The sequence below is a fragment of the Salmo trutta genome, chromosome 3 (assembly GCF_901001165.1).
Source record: "Salmo trutta chromosome 3, fSalTru1.1, whole genome shotgun sequence".
Classification (NCBI taxonomy): Eukaryota; Metazoa; Chordata; class Actinopteri; order Salmoniformes; family Salmonidae; genus Salmo; species Salmo trutta.
Window position 1 is genome coordinate 62,427,812 of NC_042959.1, and position 16,283 is coordinate 62,444,094.

Below are 16,283 nucleotides of genomic sequence, written 5' to 3' on the forward strand. Positions count from 1 at the left end.
ATTATTTCACTTATTATTCACTGTACCACAATTCCAGTGGGTCAGAAGTTTACATACACTAAGTTGACTGTGTAATTTAAACAGCTTGGAAAATTCCAGAAAATTATGTCATGCTTTAGAAGCTTCTGATAGGCTAATTGACATAATTTGAGTCAATTGGAGGTGTACCTGTCGATGTATTTCAAGGCCTACCTTCAAACGTAGTGCCTCTTTGCATGACATCATGGGAAAATCAAAAGAAATCAGCCAAGACCTCAGAAAAAAAATTGTAGACCTCCAAACGTCTGGTTCATCCTTGGGAGCAATTTCCAAATGCCTGAAGGTACCACGTTCATCTGTACAAACAATAGTACGAAGGTATAAACACCATGGGACCATGCAGCCGTCATACCACTCAAGAAGGAGAAGCGTTCTGTCTCCTAGAGATGAACGTACTTTGGTGCGAAAAGTGCAAATCAATCCCAGAGCAACAGCAAAGGAAATTGTGAAGATGCTGGAGGAAACAGGTACAAAAGTATCTATATCCACAGTAAAACGAGTCCTATATCGACATAACCTGAAAGTCCGCTCAGCAAAGAAGAAGCCACTGCTCCAAAACCACCATAAAAAAGCCAGACTACGGTTTACAACTGCACATGGGGACAAAGATCGTACTTGTTGGAGAAATGTCCTCTGGTCTGATGAAACAAAAGTAGAACTGTTTGGCCATAATGACCATCCTTATGTTTGGAGGAAAAAGGGGGAGGCTTGCAAGCCGAAGAACACCATCCCAACCGTGAAGCATGGGGGTGGCAGCATCGTGTTGTGGGGGTGCTTTGCTGCAGGAGGGACCAGTGCACTTCACAAAATAGATAGCATCACGAGGAAGGAAAATGATGTGGATATATTGGATAATGTATTGATGCTCGAATGCCAAATCAACACAAATGGATAAGAAAAGGTCTAAGGCGTCAGATGCCCAGTTTAGGAAAAAGAGGAAAGAAGAAGAGGAGAAACGCGCAAAAGATAAAGGTATGCAGCTATGTCATCTCTTTATGAGTATAATATTATGCATGTAATGAAATAGGCTAGTATAACACTTATGTTTGTTAGCCTATGTTGCTATGTTGCTTGCTAAGCTATTACACATAGGGGGACAATATTCAGTTTTCTGTCCAACTAACTTAAATAACATTGGATATAATTACACACAGTTTCATCATGATAATGTGTGTAGCCCAGTGGTGGTTTTAGACCATTTCAACTGGGGGGGCCAAGCTGGGGCCAGTTGTACTGTTAGAGGGGCCAGTTACATTAGATGTTATTGTTGTCGTATCGTTTTCTTCACTGCATTGCAGGCATTAGCAGGCAAAAGACCATGTTCATAATCATTAGTGTTCCGCGTTGCCACTGTCTAATAACGGATGTAAAAAAAGAACGATAGCAAAAATGTGTTATGTAAAAATTATTTCATACTCCACATTTAGGGGGGCCACAAGGGGGTCCAAAACTGTTGTCACAGGGGCACTGCCCCCCCCCCCCCCCGCCCCTGGTGTAGCCTGCAGGGAAACGATTACAACCGAACTAGCACATTATTGACTTGGTTAAATGTCAGATGACTTCATAAAGGTTTTCTGTGATTGTATTGACTAAGTCCTGAGTTCAGTAAGGGGAATTTCCAATGCTGTAAGGCTAAATTAAAAGAAGTCCATATTATGCTGATATTTTTTTTATCTTTAGTGATATATAGAGTCTTTTGGGGTGAATAAAAATTACAGTTAGTGCAGAATGGTGCCTTTTGGGGGGGGGGGGGGGGCGCTGAAGGGGGGTTCACCCAGGGAGCCATACAAGATGGAACCGCCACTGACTACGTCTGTCCTAGCTCGCTCTTTAATATCCTAATCGAAATTACGGATTGGCTCTCATCCGCTCTTATTGTTTAAGCAAGTCAGCCATATCAGCTGTGTGTTTTTAAAGGCAGTAAAAGAGGCTGACTGGACTGTTTCGCTGCCAGACAAGGCTTTACTGATAGCCAGGTGTAGCAGTGGTAAGATGTTGGGACTGCTGTTGGGACAGCTTTATGTAGGCCGTTTGTGATCACAGTTTGTCACCGTTATACTGCAATGAATGTATTGTTTAGTGTTGTGTTGTGTAGTGGCTTTGCTGGCATGCATCCCACTTTTTAGTTTTTGCCCCACCAAGATTTACATGCTAAAATCGCCACTGACACACACAAAACACATACAAACAAACTAGAATGTAACCTGGTCGCCAAAATCATCTCCACTCTTTGAATCAGAACATGCATTGTTAATTCAGAAAATATTCAGGAAAGTTAGTTGTCTAACATAACAAATATTATCTCTGTCTACACCCTCCTCTTCCCTCCCTCCCTCCCTCACCCTCCATCTCTGAGCAAGTGGAGTGTTGCGCAGCGCATTGATGTTGGGCTCTTTCGCCCCCAATTTTCACAGACTATAGTGGGCGTGGTGTTGGCAATGGGGATGGCGTCACCGGGAACGTGTTCTGTGTGTACATAGTAGCAAGACAACAACGTGCCTTTGACAGAAGAGACACAGGAGTCAGATCATCTAAGTCTGACACTTAGAGAAAGGACCAGGAACCGCTGCGAATTCAAACACCGAAGAAGAGACCAGAGGAGCTGACAAGGTGTTACAAAGAAAAAGGGATTCTGACATGCACTGGCAGAAATGTGAGTGTTTATTATGTTGATGATGAATATGACATTGACTCGCAGGCTACTAATAAGCCTAGATACGAATATTGTGATCATATAGCGGATGTTGTGACATTGACAATCAAATGCTATGTTTTGCATTCTCTTGCTGCTCAGTTTTGAACATCCATTCCTAATGTCTAAGTTACATTATTGTTTTGATGAATAAGTGACAAGTAGCCTACAAGTGAGGACTAACATTCAAAATAAATGAGGGTTGTTATAAAGTGGGTAGGCCTATATCATATCATACAACTGACTGCATCAAACTAATGTGAGATTATTAAAACGTTAATTCTAAGAAGTTAAGTCAACATTTACAGGCAATGATGAGAACAATAGCCTACTTTTGCGTATTGAAAACAGACAGCGGGGAAACCCTCTCAACCCTCGCCCTTGTTTGCGACATCTCAGTTCCCCTTTTAATGCTGGGTTTTGAAGGGGGAATCCGGATAGGCTATTTTACACAGGCAATAATGAACGTGATTTGCCAGTGCCGGCGATAGGCATAGTGTAGCAGTCAACTCTATGCAATATGTTAGTATACATAGTGCCACAGTCATTGAGGAAGTTCACTTAGTTTTCTCTGCTCGGCACCGCAGCATATTGAGCCAGCAAATAGAAAGGTCGTCGGAATCCCCGCCGCCCACGCGTATGACTAAATGGCCAGGGGTTTCCGCGATTGAAATATTACATTGCAACAACGTTCAGACAGAGTATCCCAGGCAGCACTGTCTCCTTGTCATGAATCGTTTAACTAACGTCCCAACTTTGACAACTGTAAAAATCGACCTTTGAAGATGTTTAGTTTAATAGGCTGATGTAAAGAACTTTCTGCACTGATATAACTATTTGTCTGCCTAATTATGTACTGTAACTCTAGGTTCAAATGGACTTGTAGAGTACTACATGTATTATTCTATACCCAAACTCAAGTAGCAATATGCTTTATAGAGCACTACATCACTGTGTAGGTGATATTACAGAATACATCTGGGACCTTTATTGCTTGCTTGGTGACAAAGAACATTGAGGACAGTTCTCCCTCTCTGTGGGTGTTTTAAAAGAAAGACTGATTTTGGACATGGACAGTAGACTGCCTTTAAGGGTTAATACCCGACTGTAGCCTATCCTGTATATGTAGGAGGGTTATTCTATCACCCAACATGCACTACTAGTCAAATATTTGCATGAGATTATTTTTGGGGAGGCACACCTGCTGTCTACAGTATGCACCAGTGGCCAGAGCTGCCCTTCCGTGTGTAGATGCCCTTTCTTTCTCACCCCTGTGAGGCATCCCCTCTATCAGTATTCATCCCTCCTACACTGTGGTGGAGGTTGAGCAATGACGTAAGGGGATTCACTAATGACTTTACAGTATCTGATGATGTATTGTATGAAGATGAACTCATTAGATACATTGGAATAAAGTCTTGAGATGGCCACAAGCCATTTTCAGTTTCATTTTACCAATATGTCATAGTTTGGCAAGTTGATTCTTATTTGGCCTATAACAGTAGTAGCAATACATTTTGAATAATATAATACAATAGGAGTCTCTTACAGTAATGTTTAAAATCTTTGTTATAAGGTATGAAAATTGCACATGTAATTGATGTAATTTTAGTTTAGCTAAAATTCCTTGGAATCTCCTCTTATTTTTAGTTGTGCAAGTGACAGTAGTCTGTTTTTTATTCCTTACTCAGCAAGACAGTAAACTGAGGAAAGAGAAAATAAATGAGGGAAAAAATTGAGAGACAAGTAAAACTCAAGTCCAAGAGAAGAGAGAGACTAGGAACAGTATGTTGATAACTTCTGGAGTTTCCACAACTGCAGAACAGAAAGGCAGTTCCTCCTTTGTATCCATTTGAGTGGCTTCAAGTGATACCAAACGTTCCTCGTTGTGAGAGGGATACGTAAAGTGATACCAAACGTTCCTCGTTGTGAGAGGGATACGTAAAGTGATACCAAGCGTTCCTCGTTGTGAGAGGGATACGTAAAGTGATACCAAACGTTCCTCGTTGTGAGAGGGATACGTAAAGTGATACCAAACGTTCCTCGTTGTGAGAGGGATACGTAAAGTGATACCAAACGTTCCTCGTTGTGAGAGGGATACGTAAAGTGATACCAAACGTTCCTCGTTGTGAGAGGGATACGTAAAGTGATACCAAACGTTCCTCGTTGTGAGAGGGATACGTAAAGTGATACCAAACGTTCCTCGTTGTGAGAGGGATACGTAAAGTGATACCAAACGTTCCTCGTTGTGAGAGGGATACGTAAAGTGATACCAAACGTTCCTCGTTGTGAGAGGGATACGTAAAGTGAAAACGCAACACACCCCTCACCCAGGCATTCACTATACTCTCGCTCTCAAGTCAGAGATTTCCACTGAAACTGTGTTGATGGCACTACAAAAGTATGTTTTTATCACTCCTTCCTATGTTCACCAAACCCCCTTGGGGAATAGATGAGACACCTGTAGCATTCAAATATGTTATTGCAACTAGACCAAAAACTCAGGCTCACACCCCAAAAAGCCCCCTTTCTATGGCTTGATTGTCTTCTAAGAAAAGGACAGGTGAAGTGAGATATCTGTGCGAAACTATCTACTCCATGACCACATTTATGAATCATCATGATAATAGTCAGACACTATGTTATGGGTACCAGCCCAGTCACACAGCAGAGCAGACATGGCCCACGTTTATATGTTCTCTCTTCACATCTGGCTTTGTAACGTGCTCTCGGCACACACAGCAGCGACAGGAAGGTGCTGTGGTTTACCACAGCCAGCGTAACGGAGCTAGACAGGAAAGAGTCACAGAAAATGTGCAGTGGCAAGCCTCCACATGGTAGGGGTTCTATTGAATCTATCTGTTAGTTCTGACCTCACAGCCTGTTTTCCTAATGGAATAGGTTCCTCAGAGCTCTCTCTCTACCTGTTTATGCTCCTCGGTGGAAATGTCGCTTTGTCTTTCACGTGCGGGGTGATGACTTCGAGGAAAAACTACCCTGCTTTGCCGCACACAAGCAATATCAAGCTGGAAACCTCAGATACCTATATTTTTCACCACTATCTCTCTTTCCTCTGGCTGCTGAATGGAACAGAAAGTGATGGGGAAAAGAGTAAAGATGATATCATAGATGAATCATGGGAAATCACAGAGCTGGAGGAGAATGGCCTCTTTTTGCCAATCCTTTCAATCCAAAAACTAAAGAATGAAGCGTTATCCAAAATTACCACATTACTTCATATTATGTCATAACACTATACCAAGAGCTTCAGCTGTGTCGCTTTGTAGTAATACATGTCTGATAAGAATAGTAGACCATTGTAGAAAAGCACCCCAATAGAGAACAAATGTCATGGTCGACTTCATGACTATCCACCAAAGATCATTCATTGTAACATTAACTCTGTCTCCACAGCACCGAAGGAGAAGCCGTGTTACACTCTTCCCACAGTGAAGAAACTCCTGGAGCAGAAGAGGAAGAGGGAGACCTCCTCGACGGCAACAACCAGTACCGGTGTCCCCACTGCCACTGTCCTCTCCCAACAGGTGTCAACACCAGAGAAGCCTACCTCAACAGGTGAGTACTGCTTGAAGCACCCATGTAAGCCCTTTGCAACCCAACCAGACCTGGGTCAAATACATTGTCAAATTATTCAAATACTTTTCCATTGACATTGACAGATGGGTTAACTTGTGACCCTCCCAGGTGTAGCCAGCAGCTACTCAGACATGGCAGTGGGGTATGAGAGATGGGGTCCTATGGATGAACACCAAGCCCTCTCGGCCATACATGAAGGTCCATTCTCCCCTATGGGGAACAATTACTTCTCCAGCCCATCCTCCTCAATGGACTACAGCCATACTCCAGCCTACAGCCCTCAGATGGCCTCCAGCTACAACACACAGCAGATTCAGGACTACCCAGACACCAGGATGCCTCAGCATTATGTAAGGAGGACTGGTTTCTCCAACAGAAGCATTTTGACATTACATCATTCTTTTGACTACTTGTTGTTCACGTGCTATTTAGTACATGAACAGTATGTGCTATAGCGTTTATGATGATACCAATTTTACCTTTACAGACGGAGTGTCCAGTGACCGAGGCTGTGTCTAGTTTGGTTCCTTCAGGGCCCCTGCAGACCGCTGTCTTCTCCTGGTCGTCGGGGGCCCTGGGCCCCACAGAGCCTGTCCAGCAGGTGTTTAGTGGCCAGATGGATGTCATTAAGCTGGAGGAAGCCAGGATGTTCCTCAGAGGGATGGACTACAGCAGAACCACCTGGCAGGATGACGACGGAGACACGTAAGTGTGTGTGACATCAGCTTGTGACCTGATGTTGAGAAAGTAGACATGACTAAGTTTAAGAAAATGTTAAGAGAAACCTGGCAAATGTCTTAGGTCTCATGACACTTGACATTTTCGACTGTAGGTGTCACCTGAAACCAGTTTCTCACGTTGTATTGTCTTGTCAGGATTCTGCATATCTACACAGCCAAGGGCCTGAGGGAGTATGCATTCGCTGCAGCAGAGAGACTTGCTGAGCTGGGCAGGCTAGACTCCAAGGAACACAAGGGGAAGGTATGCACCAAGAAGACACTTCTTTAGAGAACACAGGATTGAGTTCAACACAAATGAGATGCTTCCTCTAAAATAAATGTGTGGATGCCACACATAGTGAGCCTTAGTGTAATTGCATTAACCCCCCCCACCACTCCTGTATACCAGACTGCTTTGCTGGTGGCGGTGACTGCTAACCATCCGGAAATCGTCCAGGATCTGTTGACTTTAGGAGCGGATATAAATGCCTGTGATGTCAAAGGTCAAACAGCACTTCATCTTGCTGCCACCTATGGCTTCCCCAGGGTTATGCAGGTAAACCAGCAGCACTGCCTTCAACCAAATGTATCATCTGTTAGGGCTCAATCTAGATAAATAACAGAATGATGAGAATAACCAATTTCAATCTTTGGATCTGTATTTGTAGGTTATTCTCTCCATTGGGCCTGGAGTGAACCTGGAGGCTCGCAATTTTGAAGGTAACATCCAGCTTATGTCAAATGAGAACAACACATCCATTACTCAAAAGACATGACAAACGATATAATAAGACAACAGAATAAGTAATAACAATAGAATAAACTATTTTCCCACTCCTGTCTCAGGTCTGACTCCTCTGCACTGTGCAGCCATCTCCCACAGTAGCACCATGAAGACTCTCTCCTCCCTCTCCTCCACGGGGCTGGGTGATGCCAGCCTCCATGCCCTGGCAGAGGAGAAGCTCTCCTGGCTGCAGATGCTACTCAACACCGGAGCCTCTCTGACCAGCCAGGTACTGAATGAACTACTTAAATGTAACCTACAAGAGTTAGTATTTTAGAGCCAGTGATCAACAAGTGGTGCCAGTACTCAATAAGTAGAAAACACCATCTATACCTCCGTCCTCCCAAGACAATGGCATGGTTCATTTTGGTAGAAAATAAATCAACTCTGGAGCTATTAGTCAGATTTTTGTCTACCCAACCTCACACCTGCAAAAATCTTGAATGGGTTTTGAATATTTTCCTCACTTTCGGCGCGTTGCGGTTTCATTTCGAGGCTTCATACAGTGTTTTCCTCTGTTTCCAGGAAATCAAAAGTAACAAGACTGTTCTTCACCTGGCTGTGAAGGAGGGGAACATCCAGCTGGTTCGCCATCTGCTGAAGACCCCCCTGGACAACATGAGGGACTTTGTCAACATGAAGGTCAGTGCTGCTGTGAGATTGTCTGCTCTTCAAAGGTGTAGAGAAACTGACCTGTGTCCTGAGAGACTCCATGAAAAGAGAAAGGAGAGGTAGAACATCTTCAGCAGTGTGTGAAAAGGTGAAAGGAAAAGAGTGAAAAGAAAGGGAGACTCATCGACAGTGTGTGCATATCTAATTATTGCCATAGTGTTGGTCTATACTCACAGCTTCATGATTCCCTTTACCTCCTCACCGGCAGGCACATGGTCATACTGCGCTGCATATGGCTGCTGGTCTCCATGGCAGCCCACACCAAGAGGAGATGCTGAGGCTGCTGCTGGGCCGAGGGGCCGACCCCAGCATCCGCAACCTGGAGAACGACCAGCCTGCACACCTGCTGCAGAGTGGACCCCACGGGGAACAGGTGAGCAGTCAGACAGACAGACAGCAAATGGCCATTTTGTTTCATTCATGTAATCTCAGCTCACCTATCCCTGTCCCATCTGTTTTCAGCTCAAGCTCATACTGAAAAAGCGAAGTGCTTCCTCTCGTCGACGTGTAATGTCCTTACAGGACCAAGAGTGACCCGGACTAGTTTTTATGTCCCTGTGTATCCCTCCACCTCTTTTCAGAGGAAGTACTGAAGGTCTGTACTGTAGGTTGAATCCAGACATCTGTACTTCCAAGAGGGAGGGATTCTAGCGTATCTTCATGTGAGGATTTTTAAACACCACAAATCTCTAATATATACTAGGGCATTCACTTTGAAACTATATGTTTGATTGACATGATTTTGGTCACTATCTGAATTCAGTTCTGAATTTAATGGCTAGCTAGTAATGAGCAATGGTAACTGATATTACTGTCACTCAGTACAACCTTGATTTCTATGAAATCGTTTACATTATATTCAAAGCTGCACAGACTCATTGTGTGAGTACTCCCCAGCCCGGAAGCCCTCTTTAGAGGTATATCTGAGGAGGGTTTCTAGGCCACCACCCCCACTCATTCTCTTGTCAAAACTTCCCACCATGGTCAGAAATCATATTGGTTTGTTGAAAGGTGGTTGTTGTTTCACTAAGCATGTGACACAGTGTACCATTGTGCTCATGCTTTCAATGTCTTTTATAACTTAACTAGGTCTTTTCTTTTTATATTTGATATGCTCACAGTGCTCATTGAATAGCTAATGTATTGTCAGTGGTGGAAAAAGTGCTCAAAAGTCATACTTGAATAAAAGTCAAGATACCTTAATAGAAAATGACTCAAGTAAAAGTGAAAGTCACCCAGTAAAATACTACTTGAGTAAAAGTAAATATACTTAGGTATCAAAAGTAAATTGAATTGCTAAAATTTACTTTTTTTAAATTTACAGATAACCAGGGGCACACTACAGCACTCTGACATTAATTTACAAACAAATCATTTGTGTTTAGCGAGTTCTTCAGATCAGAGGCAGTAGGGATGACCAGGGATGTTCTCTGTTTAGTGAGTCCGCCAGATCAGAGGCAGTAGGGATGACCAGGGATGTTCTCTGTTTAGTGAGTCCGCCAGATCAGAGGCAGTAGGGATGACCAGGGATGTTCTCTGTTTAGTGGGTCCGCCAGATCAGAGGCAGTAGGGATGACCAGGGATGTTCTCTGTTTAGTGAGTCCGCCAGATCAGAGGCAGTAGGGATGACCAGGGATGTTCTCTGTTTAGTGGGTCCGCCAGATCAGAGGCAGTAGGGATGACCAGGGATGTTCTCTGTTTAGTGGGTCCGCCAGATCAGAGGCAGTAGGGATGACCAGGGATGTTCTCTGTTTAGTGGGTCCGCCAGATCAGAGGCAGTAGGGATGACCAGGGATGTTCTCTGTTTAGTGAGTCCGCCAGATCAGAGGCAGTAGGGATGACCAGGGATGTTCTCTTGATAAGTGCATGAATTGGACCATTTCTCTGTCAAAATATAACAAGTTCTTTTGGTTGTCAGAAAAAAAGTATGGAGTAAAAATAACATTATTTTCTTTAGGAATATAGTGAAGTAAAAGTAAAAGTAGTCAAAAATATAAATAGTAAAGTACAGATACCCCCCAAAACGACTTAAGCAGTACTTTAAAGTATTTTTACTTAATTACTTTACACCACTGTATATTGTCTCATTCATACTATGACTTATGGAAAGAACATTTTATATTTACTGTGTAAAGGGAATATGGTGATATTGACAACACATGCTATATAAAATTATATAACATATCAGTGTATACAATGTAGTACCAGTAGTATTTATTTCTTAAAGGGCATTATAGGAGGAGTATTTCAGTTATGACTTATTTCACCTTCAACCAATCAGGTATTTTCAAACATGACTCATGATTGAAAATACCACAACATGTTTTGTGGTGACAAGAAAACATCCATCACTTACTCATCTACCTTTTATGACTGTTTTTTTCCTTCTTTTTAATCTCCAATGAGGTAGCATGCATGTGCCCTTTGAAATAATGTTGTAGTGAATATACCACTTCATCACTGTCAGTGGCATTAAAAATGTAATAAAAAAAACATCTCATTGGAGATATGACACAACATTTCCCCAGACTTATAGAAGAAATGATTTTCAAATGTGATTTCCCCTAGTTTTGGTACCTGGGCAGTCAGTCTAGGAACATACAGAGATGTCTTTATGTGTTCCTAGGTCTAAATCATAGGTGAGTTAACATGAGGGAGAATAACTAATGTTATCATTTAAAATTGGTACTAGAGAATCTGTTGATTTTGGCTGCATGGTTCCATTTTGTTCAAAGTTTCTGGACTATATAGTACTTGGACAGTTTGTAACAGTGTAATACTGCTGTTACTATTCACTGAATGTATCCTTCTGATTTACTGAATTGCCTGATTTTCTGAACTTAACGCTGGCATTAAATCTGTTCTTCAAATATCTTTATTTGTCATCTATTTTATACTCCATTTTACATCACATGTATGTATTGATAAATGTTCAGATTAAAAAATATGGGAAATAACTGTAAACAATACATCAATAAGACCTGTGCATACAGGGTGATTTTTATTGCAGCAGCTGTCTTATTGGTTAGCTCTGGTGAGAATCACTCATTTCCTTTTGGTTAACTGTTACGCCATTGGCTCAGTATCAGGGATTACTAGTGCTACATACAGGTAAATAAAAATAGCTGAAGAAAACAGACATTGTACTTTCAGCAAGTTAGAAACAGCTCTAAATAATGATAATACAGACATTTTATTTGCAGGTAGTTACTGTGCCTTCTTATCTTAATGTATTGACCTTTTCATTATGCTTAAACTCATACACTTTTAAAATGCCCGCTCCGTCAACCCAAGGTAATACCTTTTTAGTGCTTTGAATGATTCTACTCGTGCAATGTAACTTAAAATGCAATAGAAGAAAGAAAAAGGCCATTGACATACAATACTATACTGGTAGCACCCTCTTACAGACCCCAGAGAATAACAGGAGACTTCATTCCTGCTTCTGTTTCAAATTGCTGTAAAATTAACATTTGACATGGGGTTGACATTCTTCTCATTGTTACCTAGAACACAACCACCCACGACAATCCACTTAATGCCATCACAAATGACAGCAGATCGATCCTGAGCCAACCGTCAGTAAAACACAGTGGGATAATGGGGTTGGGTTGATATCTTAATTCATGCTTGAGGTTATTAATAGGTCCAACGTGAAATCCTAAATGTAAAAGACCTGTCTCACACGACTGGATAATAAAATTGTAGATTTCTAAAGTGCATTGAGAGTACTATGAAGTAAAATGAGACATGCAATCAACTTTCTTGGGTGTGCATGAAGTCAAAAGCAAGGAACAGAGAGAGCACAGCATTCAGTTCTGTTTCAACACTACCCACATCATGATATACATTTACAGTGCACCTGAAAGCTGATCTTGGGCTAGGTATGTTTTTTTGCTTTTAGTGCAGATTGGGGTAAGGATTAACCCCAAAATCAGCACTGAAGGCTACTTTACATTCTCTCCTAGGCAAGGTAGATTGATAGCACCTAATACACAAGTAACAAAGACGGTTAAGAGTCACATCTTCATCTTGGCTTGATATACATTTTATTTAAATCAAGAATGACAATTCCGTCATTCTTCTGGTCAGCTTGGGCTGGGTGTGCACCATTACTTGATGTTCCAATGGGCGCTGGTGTGTGTCAGCCATAAACAAGTGAGTGTGTGTTATTGTGTGTGTTGGCCTCTCTCTGGCCTCTCTGCGGCACCTCCCATGATGACTCTCCCTCGCCTCCATGCACACTTTGTCTATACTGTTGGAGGTGGCACTGCAACACAAGAACACAAGAACACAAGATAGAGGACAGTGTGTTATTTTTCTCTCTCACTAAATATCACTAATATTTTGTATGTAAGAAAATGTTTGAGAACTCTAATGGGTTAGGGCTCTCTCTTTCTCTCTCTCTCTTTCTCTCTCTCTCTCTCTCTCTCTCTCTCTCACCATCTGTCTTTGGTATTTGGGTGCCTGCTGTATTAGAGCTGAAGATGAGAAGACAAGAGAAGACAGTTATTCACTCTGACACAAGGAGAGAAAGGGAATTAAAGGAAGCAATCCTGGATAGTTCTGACAGTTCAGTTCTCCTCAAAGCTTTGTGGAGACAACCACAACGTAACCAAGATCATGTGTGTTCTGACCAAAGAGAAGGTATTTTAGACGGATTAGGTCAACTGTATCCATGCACAGAAGGGGCTGTGGCCACAAAGCTTTGACAATCACAGGATTCAATTTGGGGCAAAATGCAGTGATCTGTCAGGATCTTCCCAATCAGTGTCCTCTCTCAAAGGGTAGGGGAGAGGGAGAGACTGGGTCGGCATGCCATTGGCTGTAAACATACACTCTTTGAGGCCATCCACCCACACTGCCAACCCATGCAACAACAACCTCCATTTTCAACCAGAGCCCCCCAAAAAGCCCTAATGCAGGACATTTCCTTAATATTGTTTGTTTGACAGGAACACTTGATTTTCAAAAATGCCAAAGATGGCATAGAGTTAGACTACTAGACTATCTTGAGACATTTGACTGTAATATGATGCTCTGTATAAGGGTGACTGCTTAATTAGTTGAATGGCTGGGCAGTGTTGTTGGATTTAGGGAGGGAGGGCGGGACTGTAATATCTTAACCAATAGGCAGCATTCAGACATAAGATCCACTGTGGGAGGGGAGAGAGGAGGAAAGGACAGACATGGTAACAGTAAAATAGTATTAGTAAAGCCATCCTGTATTTGGTGGGGACTCCTCTTCCAAAGTCTGATGCATTCCACATGCACAGGCGGAGCAACTGCCAAGCCATGTACAAACTCTTACTTGGAAGACGATTTTGAGCATGTGAGTTTTTTACCTGTTGAAGAGATGAAAAGTTACAGTAACCTTCAGAGAGTTACGGGTGAGCATGTGACGGACTAGGCGGAGTGTGTGGAAGTATACTTACTAAGAGCTATTAGGATACCAGACACAAACAAGATCACACCAATGATGACCCCTGTAGTTCGAAGTGTCTCATAATCTGAAACCACAAAAAAAATCTATAATCATGACCATTAGTAGTAGTAACATGGTACAACTCACATGCCATATATGGTGTGACTCAAATAACAAATGAATCCATTCAGATGAATTCACTCACCATATTCAAAGTCACTCTGATCATGAAGCATCGATTCTGTACAGAAAACACAAATTATTAATCAGAATCATCCACATTAGGCCTAATAACAAGGTTCTAACATTATGTAATATAAGTTATAAAAAATGTCAGAATCTTGCAGTGCTGGAGTAGTAAACAGCCAATAGACCGAGTCCAAACTCATGGGCACGCCCTTTTTGGGATGGGAGTCGGTTCAGCACCATGGACAGCAGAACTCGAACAGTTTTGGGAAAACGTCGGGATATGAGTAGCCTAATGTGGACAGATTTTGCTCTCGTATTTATTACTGATTCTAAATTGGCATACTCATGATAGCGATGAAAGCAATTGCAATTTGAGTTAGTGCGTTATTTTTTCTTAATGTGATCACACGAATAGACCAACTGCAAATAAAATCAACGCGCTACACCAACAGGAATATCTTATGCGTAAATCTTCCAGTTTACTAGGCGTTATCTAAAAGACGACAACAGCTGTCTCCGTGCTGCTTGACTGCGGAGCGCTGATCAATGCAGGGTCTTTGCTCAGCAGAAAAGACCGCCCACAGAAAGTGGGTTAGAAGCGCACGAGAGGCGTTCAATACAATGCGATTTACAAGACAATCAATCAAGTTGCATGTACCGATTATACATATCCGATGAGTTCAAAAATAGAACAATCCTAATAATTGTTAATACAATATTTTATTTTATACACTAAAGTGCTGTCCGCACCCCAGGTGTTGAACTATGCTAACATCTTCAGATGAGAGCTCCCAGCCACAGAACTAGTAAATATGCTAAATCTTGACTTTAACGAGCAGTAGGCTATAAAATCATCTTGGCAGCACTTAAACAGAGCGTCGACAATGCGGCTTTATGTTGCTGAACCCCCACTTTATGTAATGGCTTAGTTGGCGCTTTCAACTTCTCCCCAGCGCACTACCCCTCCCCTCTTGCACCCTGATGGGCAAGCCAACACACCATTCACAAATTATAAGAAAACCATACATTTACAAAAAATACAGTGAGTATTAGGTAATTTGAAAAATAATAAGCAATAGGTCCATAGATTAAATGGAAAGGGATCCAAAACATAGGAAAAGTAGCCTAGACTGTAATGGCGCTCTAGCAGCAATGCACCAATTGTTCATCAATTCCATGAAATAGAAATTGATGGAATGAGTCTAGGAGCAAGCTTAGCCTAAATAATTGATGTGCAAGAACAGCCTGAGCAAAAAACCTGTACATAAAACACTGAACTGAAGAACAAACAAAACATTATGAAACTCACTAGTAGTTTCAATTGTTTTGGTCTTTTTAAATGTAAAGATCCCTTAGCATAGGCTACATTCAGAAAAAGACAAACCTCCTTGAGTTGACATGACTGCAGTGTGGATATACTGTGTCTTTGTCTGCTGAGTCTCTCTTGCGCCCCGATGCAGGTTTTCAGGTCAGCGGACAGAAAATGGGAAGACGCGCACTTTTGAGGTGTGGAGTAGGATAGGAAGAAAAGAAAGAAAACTGCGGCTCAATAAAGTAAATTGCAAACACTTAGAACGCACGAGGGTCCTCTGGTGGTGACGCACAGACACTGCATTTGGTTATAGGCTATTCAATGCTGCAGCCTCAGTCTATTGAGGTATCCCCCAAAGACTGTGAAGAATAAAAATGTGCCTGCCAATGCCGATGGTTTTCTACTGCACTCGAGTAGCCTGCTATCATTATGCCCTGAGGAGGCGTGGGAAACTGCGAGGGGAGGAATGCGCTAACAGGTCTCTCCTCCTGTAATGCGGCACGAGGAGGGAAGATACCCCTAGCAACAGAGCAACAAGGGAGAGGCTGTGCACAAAGGAATTCCCATCTTCTCATCTATATAAAAATACACAGAGTAAATGTATAGTAAAGAAGAAAACATCTGCAAGTCCCTGATGGTGTAGGCAGAAAATGCATGTGATATTTTGATCATTTTGCCTCCAGTTTAATAAGCTACATTATTTCACAAGGTATGCCGTAGCCTATATTTGAGTGACCAAGATCATTTAGGGAAATTCTTAATTTCAAATATTTTTCTAATGGCATGATAAAAAGGTTTTTTATGCAGTCAACCCCCCTCTTCTTTTGAACGTGGCCACTTTCCGAGATAAAAAT

At 42.1% G+C, this 16,283-nt stretch overlaps 1 protein-coding gene and 1 long non-coding RNA gene across 4 annotated transcripts; one reads left to right on the forward strand and one right to left on the reverse strand.

Annotated features, from left to right (window-relative positions):
- The first annotated feature begins 2,547 nt into the window (after nucleotides 1-2,547).
- Nucleotides 2,548-9,706, forward strand: LOC115182741 (NF-kappa-B inhibitor delta). 3 transcript variants are annotated; one of them, XM_029744203.1, is made up of 11 exons: nucleotides 2,548-2,692; nucleotides 6,146-6,307; nucleotides 6,437-6,678; nucleotides 6,816-7,033; nucleotides 7,204-7,309; nucleotides 7,457-7,603; nucleotides 7,716-7,767; nucleotides 7,894-8,060; nucleotides 8,357-8,473; nucleotides 8,712-8,876; nucleotides 8,966-9,706. In XM_029744203.1, exons 1-11 carry the CDS (start codon nucleotides 2,677-2,679, stop codon nucleotides 9,035-9,037), a joined length of 1,464 nt encoding a protein of 487 aa, XP_029600063.1. In that variant the 5' UTR covers nucleotides 2,548-2,676; the 3' UTR covers nucleotides 9,038-9,706. The 3 variants fall into 3 exon arrangements, with proteins under 3 accessions (XP_029600063.1, XP_029600064.1, XP_029600069.1); XM_029744204.1 differs by having other exon boundaries at nucleotides 6,443-6,678; XM_029744209.1 differs by lacking the exon at nucleotides 2,548-2,692 and having other exon boundaries at nucleotides 6,242-6,307; nucleotides 6,412-6,678.
- A 1,772-nt stretch (nucleotides 9,707-11,478) lies between these two features.
- On the reverse strand, nucleotides 11,479-13,814 carry LOC115182838 (uncharacterized). Its single transcript, XR_003873893.1, has 2 exons — nucleotides 12,947-13,814; nucleotides 11,479-12,773 (listed from the first exon to the last, which is right to left on the reverse strand). It is a non-coding gene; the product is annotated as an uncharacterized LOC115182838 (long non-coding RNA).
- Nucleotides 13,815-16,283: the final 2,469 nt, after the last annotated feature.

What these genes read in the sequence shown, in the direction of transcription:
- LOC115182741 (XM_029744203.1), top strand. An exon ending in AGAGAAGCCTACCTCAACAG is followed by an intron (nt 6,308 to 6,436) that starts GTGAGTACTGCT and finishes TGACCCTCCCAG; the next exon opens with GTGTAGCCAGCAGCTACTCA. An exon ending in GCTTCCCCAGGGTTATGCAG is followed by an intron (nt 7,604 to 7,715) that starts GTAAACCAGCAG and finishes CTGTATTTGTAG; the next exon opens with GTTATTCTCTCCATTGGGCC.